This window comes from Danio rerio, chromosome 18, assembly GCF_052040795.2.
Source record: "Danio rerio strain M-AB ecotype USA chromosome 18, GRCz13ab, whole genome shotgun sequence".
Lineage (NCBI taxonomy): Eukaryota > Metazoa > Chordata > Actinopteri > Cypriniformes > Danionidae > Danio > Danio rerio.
The window spans coordinates 20,192,744-20,212,244 of NC_141038.1; the positions used below are offsets into that span (position 1 = coordinate 20,192,744).

The 19,501-nt window shown below is 34.7% G+C and overlaps 3 protein-coding genes across 8 annotated transcripts in view; 1 reads left to right on the forward strand and 2 right to left on the reverse strand.

Moving 5' to 3' along the window:
• The window catches only part of aars1 (alanyl-tRNA synthetase 1), a 30,517-nt gene extending 22,855 nt beyond the window's left edge, over positions 1-7,662 (reverse strand). The window contains 5 exon segments of one of the 5 annotated variants that reach the window (NM_001044310.2): positions 730-875; positions 1,028-1,216; positions 2,685-2,852; positions 6,993-7,063; positions 7,564-7,662. In NM_001044310.2, coding sequence (NP_001037775.1) covers positions 730-875; positions 1,028-1,216; positions 2,685-2,852; positions 6,993-7,043 — 554 coding nt within the window. In that variant the 5' untranslated portion in view covers positions 7,044-7,063; positions 7,564-7,662. 5 annotated transcript variants of the gene reach the window in all.
• Positions 2,052-19,501, reverse strand: part of dennd4a (DENN/MADD domain containing 4A) — a 343,904-nt gene continuing 326,454 nt past the window's right edge. Inside the window, exon 26 of the transcript XR_015514341.1 lies at positions 2,052-2,248. The gene's annotated coding sequence lies outside the window, so the exon portion shown is untranslated. The remainder of the gene's footprint in view (positions 2,249-19,501) is intronic.
• LOC147839704 (uncharacterized) lies at positions 12,206-17,925 on the forward strand. 2 transcript variants are annotated; one of them, XM_087293110.1, is made up of 4 exons: positions 12,206-12,435; positions 12,782-13,273; positions 14,229-17,460; positions 17,715-17,925. In XM_087293110.1, the coding sequence occupies exons 3-4, from the start codon at positions 16,882-16,884 to the stop codon at positions 17,811-17,813; spliced, it is 678 nt and encodes a 225-aa protein (XP_087149236.1). In that variant the 5' UTR covers positions 12,206-12,435; positions 12,782-13,273; positions 14,229-16,881; the 3' UTR covers positions 17,814-17,925. The 2 variants fall into 2 exon arrangements, with proteins under 2 accessions (XP_087149236.1, XP_087149237.1); XM_087293111.1 differs by lacking the exons at positions 12,206-12,435; positions 12,782-13,273 and having other exon boundaries at positions 13,376-17,557.

Sequence of the window (19,501 nt, forward strand, 5' to 3'; positions counted from 1 at the left end):
AGACCACATGGGAAAACTAGGTTGTTGTTGGAAGTGGTGTAAGTGAGGCCAGCAGGGGGCGCTCAAAGTGCAGTCCATGTGATTACTATTGCCCCAGTAAAGTGAAGGGGATGCTATACTGTAAGTGGATGCCATTTTTCAGATAAGTTGTTAAACCAAGGTCCTGACTCTCTGTGGTCATTAAAAATCCCATTTAAAATTCACTTCATCGGCCCTTAGCCATCATGGCCTCCAAATCATCCCCATCCACCGAATTGGCTCTATCACTATCTCTCCACTCCATCTATAGCTGGTGTATGGCGAGCAGACTGGCACCGTTGTCCTGTGGCTGCAGTCACATCATCCAAGTGGATGCTGCACCCTCCCCCTCATGATTATGAAGCATTTTGAGTGTATGGCCATACACATATGAGCTACAGAATACACACTACATTACATAATTCATTATATGTTGTGATAAAAATTCTAATAAATATAAATTTTTATTTTTTTAGCTTGATTACAAAAACAAAACACTTTTTTTAATTAAGAAAACCTTACCTGCGGAAAAAAAAAAAAAATTAAGGAAAATATCTAGGTTTGTCTATTTCCAAAAACATTCACAACCCTGCAATTAAGAAGTCCTCTTTTTCCCCATACTGAAACATTTCCACATTGTGACAATTGCTGACAATTATTATTATTGGCCAACACTGATTTATTGTGCATTATTATATATTTTGTACTCACCCCAGGTCCAGCCAAATCTGCTTACACTCCAGGTCAGGCTCCAGGCCTGCATCAGCATGACCACCAAAGTAAGTCACATAGAGTCGTTCAATAGGAATACCAAACTCCTGCGTCAGCAGTTCCAGTGCCATCTTGCAGGCCAGGTGCTAGAGACAGAGTGAGAGAAATCCAAAAATAAACAGCTGCAAAAGAAAAATGCCTACATACAATACAATCATTTTAATCCTATAATTTAAAAATAGAGCCTCAGTACGATAGTTATTCAAAAAACAAGATATGATTTTACAACATCTTTTACCTTGAAGTAATCTCCAAAGGACCAAGAGCCCAACATCTCAAAGAAGGTGTGATGGTATACGTCTTTGCCCACATCATCGAGGTCATTGTGTTTGCCACCGGCACGAATGCACTTCTGTGTGTTTGCAGCACGACGGAGTCTGGCCATGGGGTGGGACGGGTCAATGGTGTTCAGGAAGATGGGCTTAAACTATAAAAAAAACAGATGACAATAAAAAAGTGACCATTTCTTCTTCTAGGAGACAATAACATTTATCTTTGACATTGCAATTTACGGTGAAACTCTGCCTTCCTTTTACATTCACAAACTGAAGGTAATATCCAAAAAAGCAAATAGATAATTCACAAAAATATTGTTAATCAGGTCACCCTTAACTTGCTCTAAACCCTTTATGAATTCCTTTATGATTATAAACGCAAAAGCAGATATTTTGAAGAATGTTCAAAACAAGTCAATAAGCTAGCAGTTTCCAACAATCTTTACATCTTATTTTGTGTTCTACAGTTTAAACCAGGGTTTTTCAAAGTCTAAGACAGTGGGCCTCCCTTTTGACACAACTTATCCATTGGCGCCCCCCTCCTCCCAAACACGCGCACACACACACACACACACACACACACACACACACACACACACACACACACACACACACACACACACACACACACACACATATACAGTATATATAAAGACACAGACAGATGTCAGACTGTTAACTCACTTTTATCATCATTTGCATGAAAGTGCAATTATTAAAAAAAATAATAATAACAAGTATTTTAATATAACGTTTTTAAAACTAGGATGATGGTTCAATATGAATAGAACAGATCCAAGAACTGTCCATCCCAGTCAAAACAGTAGAAGCTTAGTGAGTCTCATGCTGTCATTAGCCAAAATATCTTGACAAACCACACATAAAGGTCGTGGTTCATCAGCTGGTCCTGTCCACGTAAATCCTAAACTTAAAAACTGATCATCATATCGTCGTCTTTTGGGTTTAAGCCCTGAACTTAAAGGCTTTTGTGGCGAGGGGGCGTGGCCGAGAGCCGTGGGAACGGAGTGAGGCCACCGCGTAAGTGGATACTTTTGCTTTCAGTTTGACGGCAGTCTCCGTGAGGAGCTGCCGTCCATCACTGTTATTAATAAATCATTTTAAAACTGCGTCGGTTCTCCGCCTCCTTCTTCCCGGCGGCCAAAAGGCCGTGAACTTCATAACAGCTTTGAATCGGGGGTACTCAGACACCGACCCATTGTATTAGCAGGCATATACCTGTATTGGCGGGCTTGCCAAACAGAAGCGAATTCACAGATATGGCCTTCTGGGTAAAAAAGGTTTTCTTATATTTGACGTATTATTATTATTTTTTGTTCTGTTTAATTAAAACGTTTAAATATAATAAAAAATACATATAATAATTAAACTTAATAATTATATTTTTATTATAATATATTTTTTCCTGCGCCTCCCCTGACATGCTCTGGCACCCCCCTGGGGAGGCGCGCCTCACACTTTGAAAACCCCTGGTTTAAACTAATCAAAATAATGATAACATTTACAGGTAATGTTCTTCAACCAATTAGGCACATACATTCACATTTTTTTGCTAAACTTTTACATATATATATTTTTTTTACTTTGTTCAAATCTCCTTACTTGGTTCATTCCGGCATTGGCGAAGAGCAGCGTGGGGTCATCCAGTGGAATGGTGGCTGACGAGTGGACATACTGGTGTTCATGGCGGCGGAAGAAGTCGATGAACTTCTCACGGATCTGTGCAGCAGTCAGTGAAGAGTCCATGCTTGTTGCCTTTTTCACAGGAGACTAGTGATAAACACAAACACGGCGAGTCAGAAACCGGTTACACAAAAACAGCGGGTGGGGTAAACCCAATGTAATGCAGCTGCTTTGTGGTGCTATTAACCGGCAACAATTATAAATCTGTTAAGGACACCTGCGGCCTGAAGAAACATCAGGTACACCTCACGAATCATTAACACTGCATCAATACCGGCACATGCCTGAGATTAATACGGTTAGTAAGGAGGCAAGTTTTAAATTCATCAAACACACTAAATTTGCTCTATTTAGGAAAATGTGCTGAGAAAGTCTGCCACTACCTTCTTTATGTGGGAAAAATAGACTGAAGATATATATTGTAATATAAATCTAATTTCAAAAGATGACTTGTATCACTATTTGGAAATGGTAATATTAGATTGATTGAGATTATTTTGCATTTTGCATATTACTACAAAGTACATTACAATAAAGATGCAAATGAAACAAATTGCCTTTTAGGGTTTACTTAAACAGTATTGAGACTCAGAAAATTCAGTCATATTTAAAACATTCACTGTTTAGTTTTCATTGTATAAATAAATACAATTAATCTTTGTTTAAGCACAGGTCACAGGTCTTTAGAAACACATCCAAATGAAAACCTTTCACTATATTAGGGTTAAACTTTGCGCAGACTCCACTAATTACGTTCTGAACTGTGGTGGCTGGTTATTAGGGCTATTATTAGGGTCATTAGGGCGATTAATCAAAAGGTAATCAAACTCAACATTTAGAAACTATAATAAAATTCATTTTTTCCAGGTCATTTTTTTCAGTTACTTTTAGTAGTACTTTTTTGACTGCTCTTTTTAGGTCATGTGAGTTTTAATTTTAGTAGTTCAACGTTTATGTTCAATAAATAATCATAGATAGTAGATAGTGTGTGTTTCTTTCAATTATTTTAAAATCAAGTAATGGACCCTTCATTTAAAAAGCTCTCACTTGTAATATGTGAACATATTTACTGTACAAAACTTGTCAGTAACCTATGAGGACAAAACAAATTAATAAAATATTTGTTCATTAATGCAATGTGAATAATGCAAATTTACACACAGCGATATGGATGCTGAAACGATATCTGGTGAAGCCCTGGACTGAAGTCATTTAAATATAAATGAAAATTAAAAAACACAAGTAATAAAATGCAACATCAAAGCACACAACATATCTAATAAATAGGTTAAAAAAACTGAGAAATGCTCTAATAAGAAGCTCCTCAGCAGGTGGAGCTAGCAAACAGACATCCCTGAAGTAATTACAGTGCCACTCCTATAACAACTAATCCAAAACATAAAGATATTTTTTTAAATGACATCTCATAAGCATTCAAGACAAGCCATGCTTGCCAGAAACAGCATCCTCCATGAAACAATCAATCAAAATGCTTCAACATTTGCAGAATGACAGCAAAAATTTGTTAGGACTAAAATACTACATCTACAAAAAATGAAAAACATTTAATAAATAAAAAAAGGATGGAAGTTTTTTTTTGTACCGTCAATGAATTACATCATGACCTATTACTAAAATAAGGGCTGCACAATATTAAAAAAATCTGACATTGCGATATTTTGTTTTGCTGTGATATACATTGTGATCTAATTCTATTTTCATCAGATGGTTTGAACAGCCCCATTAAGAAAGATTTCATTAGTTACATCGACTGGGGTGATCAAGTCTTTTTCTATGCAGTGCATCTGCAAAAAACAATAAATTACAAGCATATAAAAAGTGAGAGCAAAAATGAAAGTTTTCTTGGGAGTCTAACAGTACATAAATTTAAAAACTGAACAATTAAACACAAAATAACATGATTATCAATGGGTAAATAATTTATACAATAATATTTAATAACATCTTTATTCTTTGATAAATGATCAAATCCTGCGTCGTGACTATTGCGAAGACACACATTGCGATATTGACGGTCATTTAGTTTTGTTCAGCCCTAATAAAAATTATATGCTAATTATATAAAATAATTTTTTGTTAATAAAAATTAACTAGAAAAACAAGATACTGGAAACAATTTAGGCTACTGTACATTATGCTTCCTGAATTATCATAACAAATTACATTTCATTGATAATTTATTTTTCTTAAAAAATGTGTGAATTATCATTAAAATAAAAACACATACATAATGACTAAATGCAAGATTTATTGATGTACTTGTGCCACTTCAAATTTTTATATAAGCTTGAACAAAAGAATCTGCTAAATGCACGCAATAAGTGTACATATATAATCCCCACCATCTTAATGGCAACCTTGACAAATAAGGTTCCAATTGTGCACCTAAAAAAAACCCTGCTAATTTTACATATAATGCTGATGCTAAATTAAATTAATTTCGATTGTAAATGTGTTAATTCATTACTAATTAAAAAATTATATCTATTATAATATAGTTTACTATATTATAAATAGAGCTAACTAGGGCTGCTCAACATGTCGTTTCAGCATCGATATCACAATGTGGGCATACTCAATGGTGACATCAGGATCTGCAATGTTGAGTTGATATAGTTTTCCAGAATCACAATTGCAAAGTGTGAAAATGTGTCATAACAGAGTAAAAAATGATCACATTAATTTGTTTTAAAACATATTTTAGATTAATTTAAAGCATTCGGGTACAAGGAATATTAGAGTTTGTAATTTTAATAAAGGTTGTATTTATAGAATTATTAATATCATGAAGGGCTGCATGGTGGCACAGTGGGTAGCACGTTCGCCTGACAGTAAGAAGCTTGCTGGTTTGGGGCTCGCCTGGATAAGTTGTCATTTCTGTGTGGAGTTTGCATGTTCTCCCCATGCTTGCATGAATTTTCTCTGGGTGCCTCGGTTTCCTCCACATGTCCAAAAACATGCAGTACAAGTGAATTGGGTAGGCTAATTTGTCCATGAAGTATGTGTGTGAATGATTGTGTATGGATGTTTCCCAATGATGGGTTGCAGCTGGAAGGACACACGCTGCCTAAAACATATGTTGGATAAGTTGGCGGTTCAGTACGCGGTGGCTGGGACTAAGCCGAAAAGAAAATGAATGAATGAATAATATCATCAAAAGTATTCAGTGCAGTTTTACATTTTAATATTCGATTTCTGTAGCTGAATACTATTAAAAATCCAGAAAAAAAATTGTAAAGCACTCTTTTTCCACTTGAATCTTTGACCCATTGTATTCCTCAATGCTTGCAATTAGTTTAACAAATTTTATGTAAATGATTCAATCCCCTCCAGAATCATCCTAATCAAACTAAATAATGAATTATTTCCAAACAGAGTAAAACAAAATATTGCAAAGTCATATTTTCTAATATTGTTCAGCCCTAGAGCTAACATGAATTAACATAAACAAGTAATAGCTCTATTATGGAATAATACTGACATAAGGAACGATGCAGAAAGTAATTGTTCCCAAACGTGATTAGATTTTACTTCAATTTCATTTTAGACGATTTAGATACATTTTAATTATACAGTTATGGATTAGTGTTCACTTTAACTTATTTATTATGCAGTAATGTATGTATGGTGAGCTCTGCTGCTGTGATATGAATTTCCCCTTGGGGCTAATATAATCTTAACAAACAAATAGTAGCATTACTATTTCTTTAATATTGTCAAAAATAGATTACCAAAAAGCATAACAAAGATAACGTCAATAATAATCCATGGAATTTACAAATGAATACATTTTTCCTTTGCTATGTTTACTATGTCTGAACTACTGTAAGTTATGCTTTAAAGACTGTTAGGTCATAACTTTTTCTCAATGACATATTTAAAATTGAATTGTCAAAAAAATGGCAAAAGCAAAACTTTATATTAACAAATGAAAGACATAGTGATGCTAATCACTTTCGCTATTTAACCTTAAATTTAGATAATCGTGTCTGCTAGATAAGTACAAATGTAGTGATGACACCAAACTTTTTCAGTAACTTAGCATGTTATTGAAAGCCATAAAATAACTACAGATAGAGATAACACATATTTAAAGTAGACTAGACAACTAGAGAGAAAAAAAAACAGCTTTGTTAAGGCCATCAGAAACAGAGAAAGTGAGCAGAGCAATTCTACAGAGCAAGACCTGCACACAGAGCAGTTCACCTGACAACAGAAGAAAGCTTTGGCACATAAAAATGTGAGATGAAGAGCCATAGATGATTTGCTCTATGATCCTAGAGAAGATAAAGATGATATGATATTTCATAGCTGCAAAACCTCATTCTTAAGTACAGAGAACCATATGAAGAGAAATGACAGGAAATTTATGTATATTATATTATAATATACAGACAATATATGCATCTCATTGGCTAAACTGCATTGACACTGCACTGGCACAGGCCAAACCCCTATAGACTAGAGTATGATGCAAGCTAGTGCAGACTTGTACACATCATATCCAGCCTGATTTGCATTATCAGAGTGCTGCATAATTAAGCCAGTGATTATGTGAAGGTATTTTACCAAGAATGGATAATATAGTTGTTTTATTTATTCGTTGTACAATAGCATGCTTCCTCTAAGCACGAGACAAGGCTAAGCTGACAATCCAGTCATTCACTAAACACCATCTAATTGGATTCATTCTGTCCAACGAGAAAGGCCACAACGGCACTATAGAAAGCAGTTTTATACAACGTTATGAAACGCATAAAAAGTTAAAGAAACTTACAAATATTATTCTTTGAACCGCTTCAGATACCCGTCACGCTACTTCCCCCACGCCGGTTGAAACCAAAAAGGAGAATGAAAGTACCGCCCACAACATAGATGATTGGTTCAGGAATGGTGATGTTTCAGTATGTGCGGTTTCTATTGGTTTAGAAAGCTGTCGATCAAGACAAAGACGCGACTGGATATGTCGACGATGTAAAGGACGAATTTGGATGATGCAACGATAAAGTAACAGTACGTTTTTATAAAACTGATTTACAATGTTGTTTTTTCTCTCCTGCTTTATAAAGGTCTCTTATTTAGGAATCAGGCAAATTTACAACTCTATATATATATATATATATATATATATATATATATATATATATATATATATATATATATATATATATATATATATATATATATATATATATATATATATATTAGAAGTCTCAAATAAAAATGCAAGTTAACAAAATCTTTGCTGATATGGGATATTATGTTGATGTTTGGTGAGTGCTTAACCATGATAGTTGGTTTTACTAATTTTTCAGGTGTTCATGAGACTAGTTCAAGAAGTGATTATTTCTTTAGCCCTAAAGCTTTGTTATCCACATGAAAAGAACCTACTCTATACGAGGACATATGTGCATATATGAAACCTATATGCAGAAAATGTCCACATATGTGATAATAAATATGCTGTATATATGTGATATGCCACACACAGGCAAAATTAAGGTGCATATACAGTATGTGCATATACAGGAAAGTTTTCTGTATTGCTTCTTTATATCCACATTATAAGCCCTAAATGTACATACAAGGTCTCCTATATAGCTCATATCCCACTTTGGCAGCTGTCATATATGATGCCTAGCTCATATTTTCTATTATCAAGGCAATAACTAAGAAAAAAAAAAAGTATGTATGGGGGAACATTTGAAATTTGTTTAACATGTAATTGGCATGTTAGGGAATTGAAATATTGCAAATAAGTGAGGAGATGGAAAGCTATGATGTCTACACATTTTCCTGAAACATTTACAATGTCAATTCTTTCTTGTATGAAGATAGTAGGAAATGTATACCAAAATGGTTTGTCGCTTTTTTTATTTAGTTTTTTTTTTCTGTTCATTTTTTTGTCTTATTTATGTTCTTACACTATTTTATTGTTCTTGAGTAAATAAAACATTTTATTTATATTGTCTAGCAGCTATGGATTTTTATATTTTTACCTATATATAGGTAAACATATAGGTGAACATTTATGTCCATATATGCACAAGTATATAGGTACATGTAAGCAGGTATGTACACATGTAAAGTTGAAGTCAGAATTATTAGCCACCCTGAATTATTAGCCGCCCTGTTTTTCCCCCCAAATTTCTTTTTAACGGAGAGAAGATTTTTTCGATTCATTTCTAGACATAATAGTTTTGATAACTCATTTCTAATAACTGATTTGTTTTATTTTTGCCTTGATGACAGTAAATAATATTTTACTAGATATTTTTCAAGACACTTCTATACAGCTTAAAGTACCATTTAAAGGCTTAACTAGGTTAATTAGGTTAACTAGGCAGGTTAGGGTAATTAGGCAAGTTATTGTATAACAATGGTTTGTTCTGTAGACTGTAGATAAACAATACAGCTTAAAGAGGCTAATAATTTTGACCTTAAAATGGTTTTACAAAAAAAAAATCTGCTTTTATTCTAGCTCAAATAAAACAAATAAGACTTTCCTTGCTCTGTGTAACATCATTTGGGAAATATATTTAAAAAAAATTCAAAGGGGGGCTAATAATTCTGACTTCAGCTGTATATTCACATATATATGTATGTACATATCATATAAGAAAACAGCCAATTTTATATATGTCACATATATTAAAAAACCTATATCAAATCCTATATTAAAACATACAGTTGAAGCCAGAATTATTAGCCCCCTTGAATTATTATTAAAATAATATCAGACATACTGTGAAAATTTCCTTGCTTTGTTAAACATAATTTGGGAAATATTTAAAAAAGAAAAAATAAATCAAAGCTGGGCTAATAATTCTGACTTCAACTTTGTTTATATAAGGTTTTTCTGTGTGGGTATCCTTGGCTGTTTCCTGTGAAGTTGGCAATATAACTATCTTGGATCATGGACCTTTAATATATATTGAACTATTGCATGGTGAAAACTTGCTGCATACTTGTAGATGGAGATTTCATCATTATTTATTGGAAGACCATGATTTTATTTCATACTTCACACAATTAATAATATTTCTCTGAGGTTTTCCTGTCAATATTGTAGAAAACTTGTACAGCTATTTCTTGGGGCCTTATTATTGCATATCAAAGTAAGAAAAACAAAGAAAGCCTAGTAAAACAATGAGCACTTGAATCACAGCTAGATGTGGCAGAGAGGGGGTACTTAGAAAACCCAAGTAGTATTAATAAAACTTTAAGCACTAGAACTGCATCAAACTCCTTTCTTACCCAGAAAGCAAGTCCGAATCTTTGTTTTATTAAATAAAAATTAAATAAGTTTGGCAACAAGCCAAGTAAATATCTGGCTTAAAAAAGAGGGCTATCTCACAGAATATTTTATCTCTTTTAGCAATAAACAATTTGACAGTAAAAGTATCAATAATATATAAAATAAAAAGTATATTTCTTATACCAGAAAAAATAGCAATTAGGGATGAACTAATTTAAATACATTTTCAAAATTACCAAAAAAATAAAGAAAACAGCTAAATGCATTAATAGGTAAAGAGATTTTATGAAGGCCTTAGAAAGGGTACATTCAGGGAGATCACGAGGACCTGATAGTTTTAGTATAGAATTTTATAAAGAATTTCACACTCTGGTGGTAATGGAATTACTGTTTCCGAGGTTAAAGGGCACCTATGGTGAAAAATCTAGTTTTCAAGCTATTTGGACAGACATTTGTGTATAGTGTATAGACCATCATATCGGGGTGATATAAACACACACAGTCCTTTTTTTTTCAATTTAACAACATAAAAACAGTGGGGCGGTTTTCAGACCGACCGCAACTTTACGTTGGAGTGCGGTACCCCCGCCCAAGCACTGACATGTCCCGGTAGTCACGTGTAAATGTCAACAAGACCACACATACGCAAAGCAACCGGGAATAAAAGGTCTGTTCAGTTCGCTAGGATCAGCAATCATCATCAAATGGGATCAAGAGTGAGTTTCACATGTTTAAAATGTTTTAAAACAGAGCATGTGTGGAATTAATTACACTGATTCACTTCAGCTTTACTTCAACACAGCCGTGTGTCAGAACAATTATAAAGTAAGACGCTTCAATCACGGTTTGTAGAAGTTAAATCAGGTTTATTGTATACAATAACATAACAGATATACACACAGCAGTGGAGATTAGCCTGTATTCTGTCACATTTGAGTGCAAAAACAGTGGAAAAAAGTATAAAACAGCATCTTGTAAAAGGTATAATGAAAAATCTGATGAGTGTTTTGAGTTGAAAATTTACATATTCTAGAGACGCAAAAGACTTATATTAAATCTGAAAAAAGGGGTAACCTAGGTGCCCTTTAAACTTTTCTTTTGAAACTAAATCTTTGCCTAGATCTCTTTGAGAGCTAATTTTAGCCTCATACCTGAAAAGAGAAAACCAGATGAAGAGGGCTCTTCATATCAGCCTTCTCAATAAGGATTTTAAATTACTGTTTAATGTGTTAGCTTTAAGATTAGAAAAAAATATTGCCTTTGATTATTGAAGTTGATCAAACTGCGTTTATTCATGGACAATACTCTGGTGATAAAATGTGAAGGTATTAAAAATATGTAATAATGACAAAACACTACTCTGTGGATCTCCTTACTTCTGGGTTTAGCAATGCTGCCGTTGTGGCCCCAACATTATGAAGCTGCAGGCATGGAGACCCAAACACATGCTCAAACGGCTAACCCCGCCAGTCCTACACCACCTAACCCATTCCGAGCTGGGATCGAACCAGCGGCCTTCCGCATGGGAGTTGGTTGCTCTACACATATAATACACATATAATACAGTGTAAATTCACTAATGTTAATACCTGACCATCATAAACATTTTAATTCTGTGTAAACTCACAGTTGTTGATCCTTGACCATCAAAAACATTTAATACAGTGTAAATTCACTAATGTTGATACTGGACCATCATAAACATTTTAATACAGGGTAAACTCACAATTGTTGATCCTTGACCATCAAAAACATTTAATACAGTGTAAATTCACTAATGTTGATACTGGACCATCATAAACATTTTAATACAGGGTAAACTCACAATTGTTGATCCTTGACCATCAAAAACATTTAATACAGTGTAAATTCACTAATGTTGATACTGGACCATCATAAACATTTTAATACAGGGTAAACTCACAATTGTTGATCCTTGACCATAAAAACATTTAATATTGTGTAAATTCACTAATGTTGATCCCGGACCATCATAAAGATAGTAATACAGTTTAAATACACTATTGTTGATCCTGGACCATTAAAAATATTTAATACTGTGTAAACTCACTAAAGCTAATCCTGGACCATCATTATTTTAATACAGTGTAAATTCACTAATGTTGATCTTGGACCACCATAAACATAGTTTTTTTTCCTGAATATCTTTAGAGTTTGATCATTTATATTACACAAGACAATTGAAGAGGAATAGTCTGTGTGAAAGCAAAGATCTGCAAGACACATGAGGTTGAAATTGAACTCAGGTCACCTTGAGCAAGTCAGTGTTAAAAGACAGAGAACTTTACCACTAGGCCCCTGGCAATGATTATTGATCAAAGTTTGAGTTCCCTAGTGTTGATCCTGGACCATCATAAACATTTTAATACAGTTTAAATACACTATTGATGATCCTGGACCATCATAAACATTTTAATACAGTGTAATTTTACTATTGTTGATCCTGGACCATTAAAAACATTTAATACAGTTTAAATACACTATTGATGATCCCGGACCAACATAAACATTTAATACAGTGTAATTTTACTATTGTTGATCCTGGACCATTAAAAACGTTTAATACAGTTTAAATACACTATTGATGATCCCGGACCATCATAAAGATTTTAATACTGTGTAAATTCACTAATGTTGATCCTGGACCATCAAAAACATTTAATACAGTTTAAATACACTATTGATGATCCCGGACCAACATAAACATTTAATACAGTGTAAATTCACTATAGTTGATCCTGGACCATTAAAAACATTTAATACTGTGTAAACTCACTCAAGGCAAGGTGATCCTGGACCATCAAAAACATTTTAATACAGTTTAAATTCACTATTGTTGATCCTGGACCAACATAAACATTTAATACAGTTTAAATTCACTAATGTTGATCCCGGACCATCATAAAGATTTTAATACAGTGTAAATTTACTAATGTTGATCCTGGACCACCATAAACATTTATAGTTTTTTTTCTAAATATCTTTAGAATTTGATCATTTTTATTACATAAAACAATTGAAGAGGGATAGTCTGAGAGAAAGGGAACATAAGCAAGACACATGAAGTTGAAATCAAACTCAGGTCACCTTGAGCAAGTCAGTATTACAAGACAAAGCACTTTACCACTAGGCTACAGGCAATGGTTATAGATCATACTTTGAATTCCCTAGTGTTGATCCTGGACCATCATAAACATTTAATTACAGTGTAAATTCAGAATAGGTGATCCTGGACCATCATTATTTTAATACAGTGTAAATTCACTAATGTTGATCCTGGACCAACATAAACCTTTTTTTTTCTGAATATCTTTAGAGTTTGATCATTTTTATTAGATAAGACAACTGAAGAGGTATAGTCCAAGAGAGAGGGAAGATCGGCAAGACACGTGAGGTTGGAATCAAACTCAGGTCACAATGATCAAGTCAGTGTTACAAGAGAGAACACTTTACCACTAGGCTACTGGTGATGATAATTGATCCAAGTTTGAGTTCCCTAGTGTTGATCCTGGACCATCATAAACGTTTTAATACATTGTAAATTTACTATTGTTGATCCTGGACCATCAAAAACATTTAATACAGTTTAAATACACTATTGATGATCCTGGACTAACATAAACATTTAATAAAGTGTAAATTTACTCTTCTTTATTCTGGACAAACTACATTTTAATACAGTGTAAATTCACGATTGATGATCCTGGACCACCATAAACATTTATAGTTTTTTTTCTGAATATCTTTAGAGTTTGATCATTTTCATTACACAAGACATTTGAAGAGGGATACCCTGAGTACTGAGAGAGAGGAAAGATCGGCAAGACACATGATGCTAGAATCAAACTCAGGTCACCTTGAGCAAGTCAGTATTACAAGGGAGAGCACTTTACCACTAGGCCACTGGCAATGATTTTAGATGACGCTTTGAGTTTCCTTAGTGTTGATCCTGGACCATCATAAACATTTTAATACAGCGTAAATTCACTAATGTTGATCCTGGACCATCATAAACATGTTTGTAAATTCACTATTGTTCATTCTGGACCATCATCATTTTAATACAGTGCAAATTCACTATTTTTGATCCTGGACCATCATCATTTATTACAGTGTAAAATCACTATTATTGATCCTGGACCATCATAATCATTTTAATACAGTGTAAATTCACTAATGTTGATTCTGGACCATTATAAACATTTTAATAGTTTTTTTCTGAATATCTTAAGAGTTTGATTACTTTTGTTACAAAGGACAATAGAGATAGAACAAGAGTACATGGAGAACTGAGAGAGAGGAAAGATCGGCAAGAACCATGAAATGAGAATCAAACTTGGGTCACCCAAATCAACTCAGTGTTATAAGCCAGTGCACTTTACCACAAGGCTGTGGACGATGATGTTTAACCACAGTTTGAGTTCCCTAGTGTTGATCCTGGACTATCATAAACATTTTAATACAGTGTAAATTCACAAATGTTGATCCTGGAGCATAATAAGCATTTAAATTAGTGCTGTCAAAATTAGTGCCTTAACGCATGCAATTCATTTGAAATATTTAACGCATAAAAAAATTAACCCAAATAACCTATAGTTGCAGTTTTTTTTTTCCTGTTGTGGCCGACGTGTGTTCAACGTGCAACGAAATATGGTTAAGACCAAGGAAGCACTTTTAAAAGAAAAGTTTCAGTATAAAACAATTATTGTTGTATCACCAGGCTATACAGCGTTTTCTCCAGACTTTATTCTAATTCCGTATGTTGCAATTTTAATCCTCCGACATTTGTTTTAATGGAATTTAATACCGCATGGCAAACGGAAAGAAAACTTCCGCATTTTGTGACTCGGTGGTCCTTTAAGGTAATCAAAAATTGCTGTTTACATGGTAGACTCTTAATAAGAGTATTATCTTAATCATATTAAAAGCAGAGTACTGGTGTCCATGTAAATGTACTCATTGAAACTCAGATGATGTCACAAGCTGTTAAAGACAACGCATTTTGTCGTGTTTCCCCCTTAAACTTAAACTTTTGTAAAGCGTCTGCTTCGCATTGTTGTGTCAGAATCCTTGTTAAATACAGCTAGACTTAACAACGCTTAGTTTAAGCAAATTTGATGAACACGATCATGCATGTTGAATCTGAAGGGAGTCTTGTGCTGTCCTGCGTGTGTGTGTGTGAGTGTATGTCTGTGTCTATGTCGTTTCCTAGTAAAAAGTACAAACGCCTAAACGACACAGATTTCGCCGTCCATATCCCTAAAAGTTGTTAAAATGTTTAGAGATGTTGTGACCAAAGTCCCTGCAAGAATTAGTCTTTGGTGCGACACAACGCATACTTCCAGTGCGTGCCTTTTATGTACTCCTTTAATGCTTCTTACATCCCTGTCGCAGAACTAGTGGCAACAAAATTAGGCACCAAAGTGCATATGCTGATTCAGTGATCCTGCTTGTGATCATGCCTGTTCTCACTCTCAGCTCACATCATTCAAAAGAAAAGGTCCACATTAACACAAGGTCCCCTGATAATGTCAACAGACTGGACTGTCTTAGCACCTGGCTAAATGTAAAGGAGGACTAAGCAAAATAGTTTTTTTTGCAGTCCACTTTGAATCCAACATGGAAATCATTGTTTTCTTTATTGGCATTGAATGTTTTGAAATTCACATGGCACTAACATGCCTGTGTTTTTATTTCTGTAATAAATATGGCTGTCAAGCTGGGATCTTGCTGGTTTATTGTGGGTATGTTGTTTACATGAGGAAATCTGTGTTACAAGTTAAACAAAAAGTCTAACAAACAAATATATTTACAATTTAAATTGTTTTTTGTCTGGCGTTTACATTAATTTTACTTTTGAATAGCTAAAATGACAAGTTTCAGTCTTTTAAATGTGATTAATCATGATTAATTAGGTTTTTTTAATCGATTGACAGCACTAATAATATTTACATACATAGAAACTTTATTTCTATATATATTCAGAAGATTATTAAGGGATATCGTGTGAGAGGTGAATTTAGGAGTTTTACACTCGTGAATATTATTATTTTTTCAACTCTATTCAGTCAAATATAAATCACTCTTGCAGGTAGGTTTAGTGCTGTGACCGAATATCTTCAGATAGGAAAATGTCCCACACTCAATCCTTCATTAAATAAACTGAAGCAGCTGAGGAGACAAAGGTTTCTGCTAAAAGTTTCTCTAAACCAACAGAAACTGGTTATTTTCAATAGATGTATATGTTAAACCTTTAAAAATACCCACACACACACAGACAAAGTCAATGCAGAGGGTGCGGTTTTCCGATTATTTTATTGGCTTGACAATTGTTACATATGTACCTCCAAAGCATTTGTGATGTTTACATTAAATAGGACATATGAAAACAATTAACATAGTAATGGTGGTTTTTATAATGAATAATAATTAAGAGCACATTAAACAATCATCTTTAGGATAAAACAATAGTAATAAATACTTTATCTAATACTTAACAAACTAAGATTCATTTATAAACAATTTAGAATCCTGTGTGTGTGCATGCGCTTTCAGCTGATGGTTGCTTAGCAACGACAGTCACAGAATGTGTTCTATATTAGTGTTCCATACTAGAACAGCGCATCAGCCAGCATTCAGGACGGTGACTTGGTGGATCACACAGCTACTGTACGAATAGACAAATCTGTGATTGTGAAGGACTCGTTCGCTATGGATACTCACTATAATCAGTCTTCAGACAACCATAATCGCGAGTAGTCATTGGTTGTTCTGACTTTGGACCCAAAGGTGAACGTACAAGAACTGATTGAGTCAATGAAACAGTTCACCCAAATCCACTCTTTGGATCTGTCCTATGATGAAGACAATAATTGCAGATCCATTTATGTGACTTTTGAGCATTCAGGACGGGAACAGGAACCTCATCCTGGGCTCCCCACAAACCACTATATTGAGCGGAAGACACTGCTTGTGAGCAATCTGCACCCAATGGTCACCGAACAACAGCTTATTGAAAAGTTTGGTCCATTGGGGTCCATCTCGACTGTGCAAGTGTGCAGAAACAACATCGTCTCTCCTGTGTATGCCTTTGTGACTTTCCATCATCGATGTGATGCAGTGCGAGCACAAAAAGCTCTGAACTTCACTCATTTACTGAATAAACCTCTGATCATCATGTGGGGCCCAGACAAGACAACTGAGGTCCTCTCAGATTATGACAGCAGCTCTCAAAGACAAACAGAGGAGAGAGAGGCAGCTGGAGAAACAGAGGAGAATAAGACCAGTGGAGAAACAGCGAGAGAAGCAGCTGGAGAAACAGAGGAGAGAGCGAACAGCGAGTCTTCATGGAGAAGAAGGATCTCCAACAATGTGAAAAGTGCTGTGAAAGCCACGGTAAGCAGTCCAGCAACCTGGGTCGGAGTCAGCATAGGTGTCTGTGCTGCTTATGCCTACTTCAGGAGCAGGAGCTAGTGTGGACACATTCTAAAAGGTAATTTATCTCATTTAAGTGACATGACATCTGACTGAGCTTAGTAACACATATGTTTATATAGAATTCTCTGTGGGTCAGAGGTCATGTTAATTCATACTCAAATTCAGGTTCATTTAGACATCGACATGATTTTCTTGACTCTGTTCTTTTCCAGACGAGAAGGCCTGCCTCACAATCTCCACTCATCATCCCCAGAGTGACCAATCACTGCTCCAGAAAGAAGAGTGACCGATCACCGCTCCAGACAGTGTAGTGTGACCGATCACTCATTCTGACTGAGAACAGTGATTGGTCACTCCACTTGGCAATTTCAGCTTGATTTCTCCAGCAGGCCAAACACTTGCAATAAATGTGAATTGAATAAACTAAGTCTTGTGTGTGTCTCATTCAGCAGTAAAGCTCAGCCTGTTGTAATTTATATCCATCCAAGAAAAGCATGGCAGCACTTTGTTCCAGACACAGAAGTAAACAACAGGATTTTCTTCACATCTATTGATGTGTTAGACAATAATTTATCGACCGTTTGAAAAGAAAGACTGCATCAAAGAACAATCAAATGTAGAATTGCCAGCTTTAAATCAGGACTTCCATTACAATGTGCAGTGGGTCCTAATAATGTCAGTACAGGAAGATATTCTGAAGAATGTTGGAAAAAAGCAGCCGTTGGCTTCCATAGTATTTTTTGTTCCTACTATTGTGAGTTTTTCGGTACCACTTTATTTTGATGGTCCATTTGAGTATTAGTAGACTGTCTGCCCAATATCTGCTGATACTGCTGCTTTAATAGACATTTAACTGACTATAAGAAACTCTGCAAGTACATGTCAACTTACCCTTACCCCAACCCAACGGTCTACTGAGAATTACTGTAGTTGGCATGTACTGTAGATGCAATGTAACTTAAATTCAACAAACTGACCAGCAAAATAAAGTTTGGCCAATTTTTTTACAACATTTTTCAAAATACCTTCTTTTGTGTTCAACAGAAGAAATTCAAGGGTTTGGAACCACTTGTGTGTAAGTGAATGAGTAAATGTTCACTTCTGTGTTAACTGTCCCTTAAATGCTGGCTTAACATATGTAAGATTGAATCTGAAGGGAGTCGCTCCGGCTGCCTGTGTTGAGTGTGTGTCTGTGTGTGTGTGTGTGTGTGTGTGTGTGTGTGTGTGTGTGTGTGCGTGCACACGTTTCCTAGAAACAAGAACAAATGCCTAAACATCCGATGTTGCTGTCCGTATCCCTCAAAGTTGTTTAAATGTTTAAAAATGTAAGAATTCTTTGAAATCTTTGGTGTGATACAACGGGTACCAGTGCGAGCCTTTGATGTACCACTTGATGCTTCTTACTTCCTTTTCCCAGCACCAGTGGCAACAAAATTACGCACCAAAATTCATATGCTTATTCAGTGATCCTACTTGTAAGAGACTGTTCTCACTCTCAGCTCACATCATTCAAAACAAAAGGGCCTCATTGTCCTCAGATAATGTCAACAGACTGGACTGTCTTAGCAACTGGCTGTTTGTATTCAATACTTTATTATTATTATAATTTTCCATTTTCCACATCTGCAATGCCTGTATTTTAGCATTTTTTTGCAGTTCACTTGGAAACCAACATGGAAATCATTGTTTTCTTTATTGGCATTGATTGTTTTGAATTTCACATGGCACTAACATGCATGTGTTTTTATTTCTGTAATAAATATGGCTGTCAAGCCGAGATCTTGCTGGTTTATTGTGGGTATGTTGTTTACATGAGGAAATCTGTGTTACAAGTTAAACAAAAATTGTAATAAACAAATATATTTTGAGTTTAAATTGTTTTTTTGTCTTGCGTTTACATTAATGTTACATTTGAATAGCCAAAATGACAAGTTTCAGTCTTTTAAATGTGATTAATCGCGATTAATAGCAAAAAAGTGTGATTAATTAGTTAATTTGT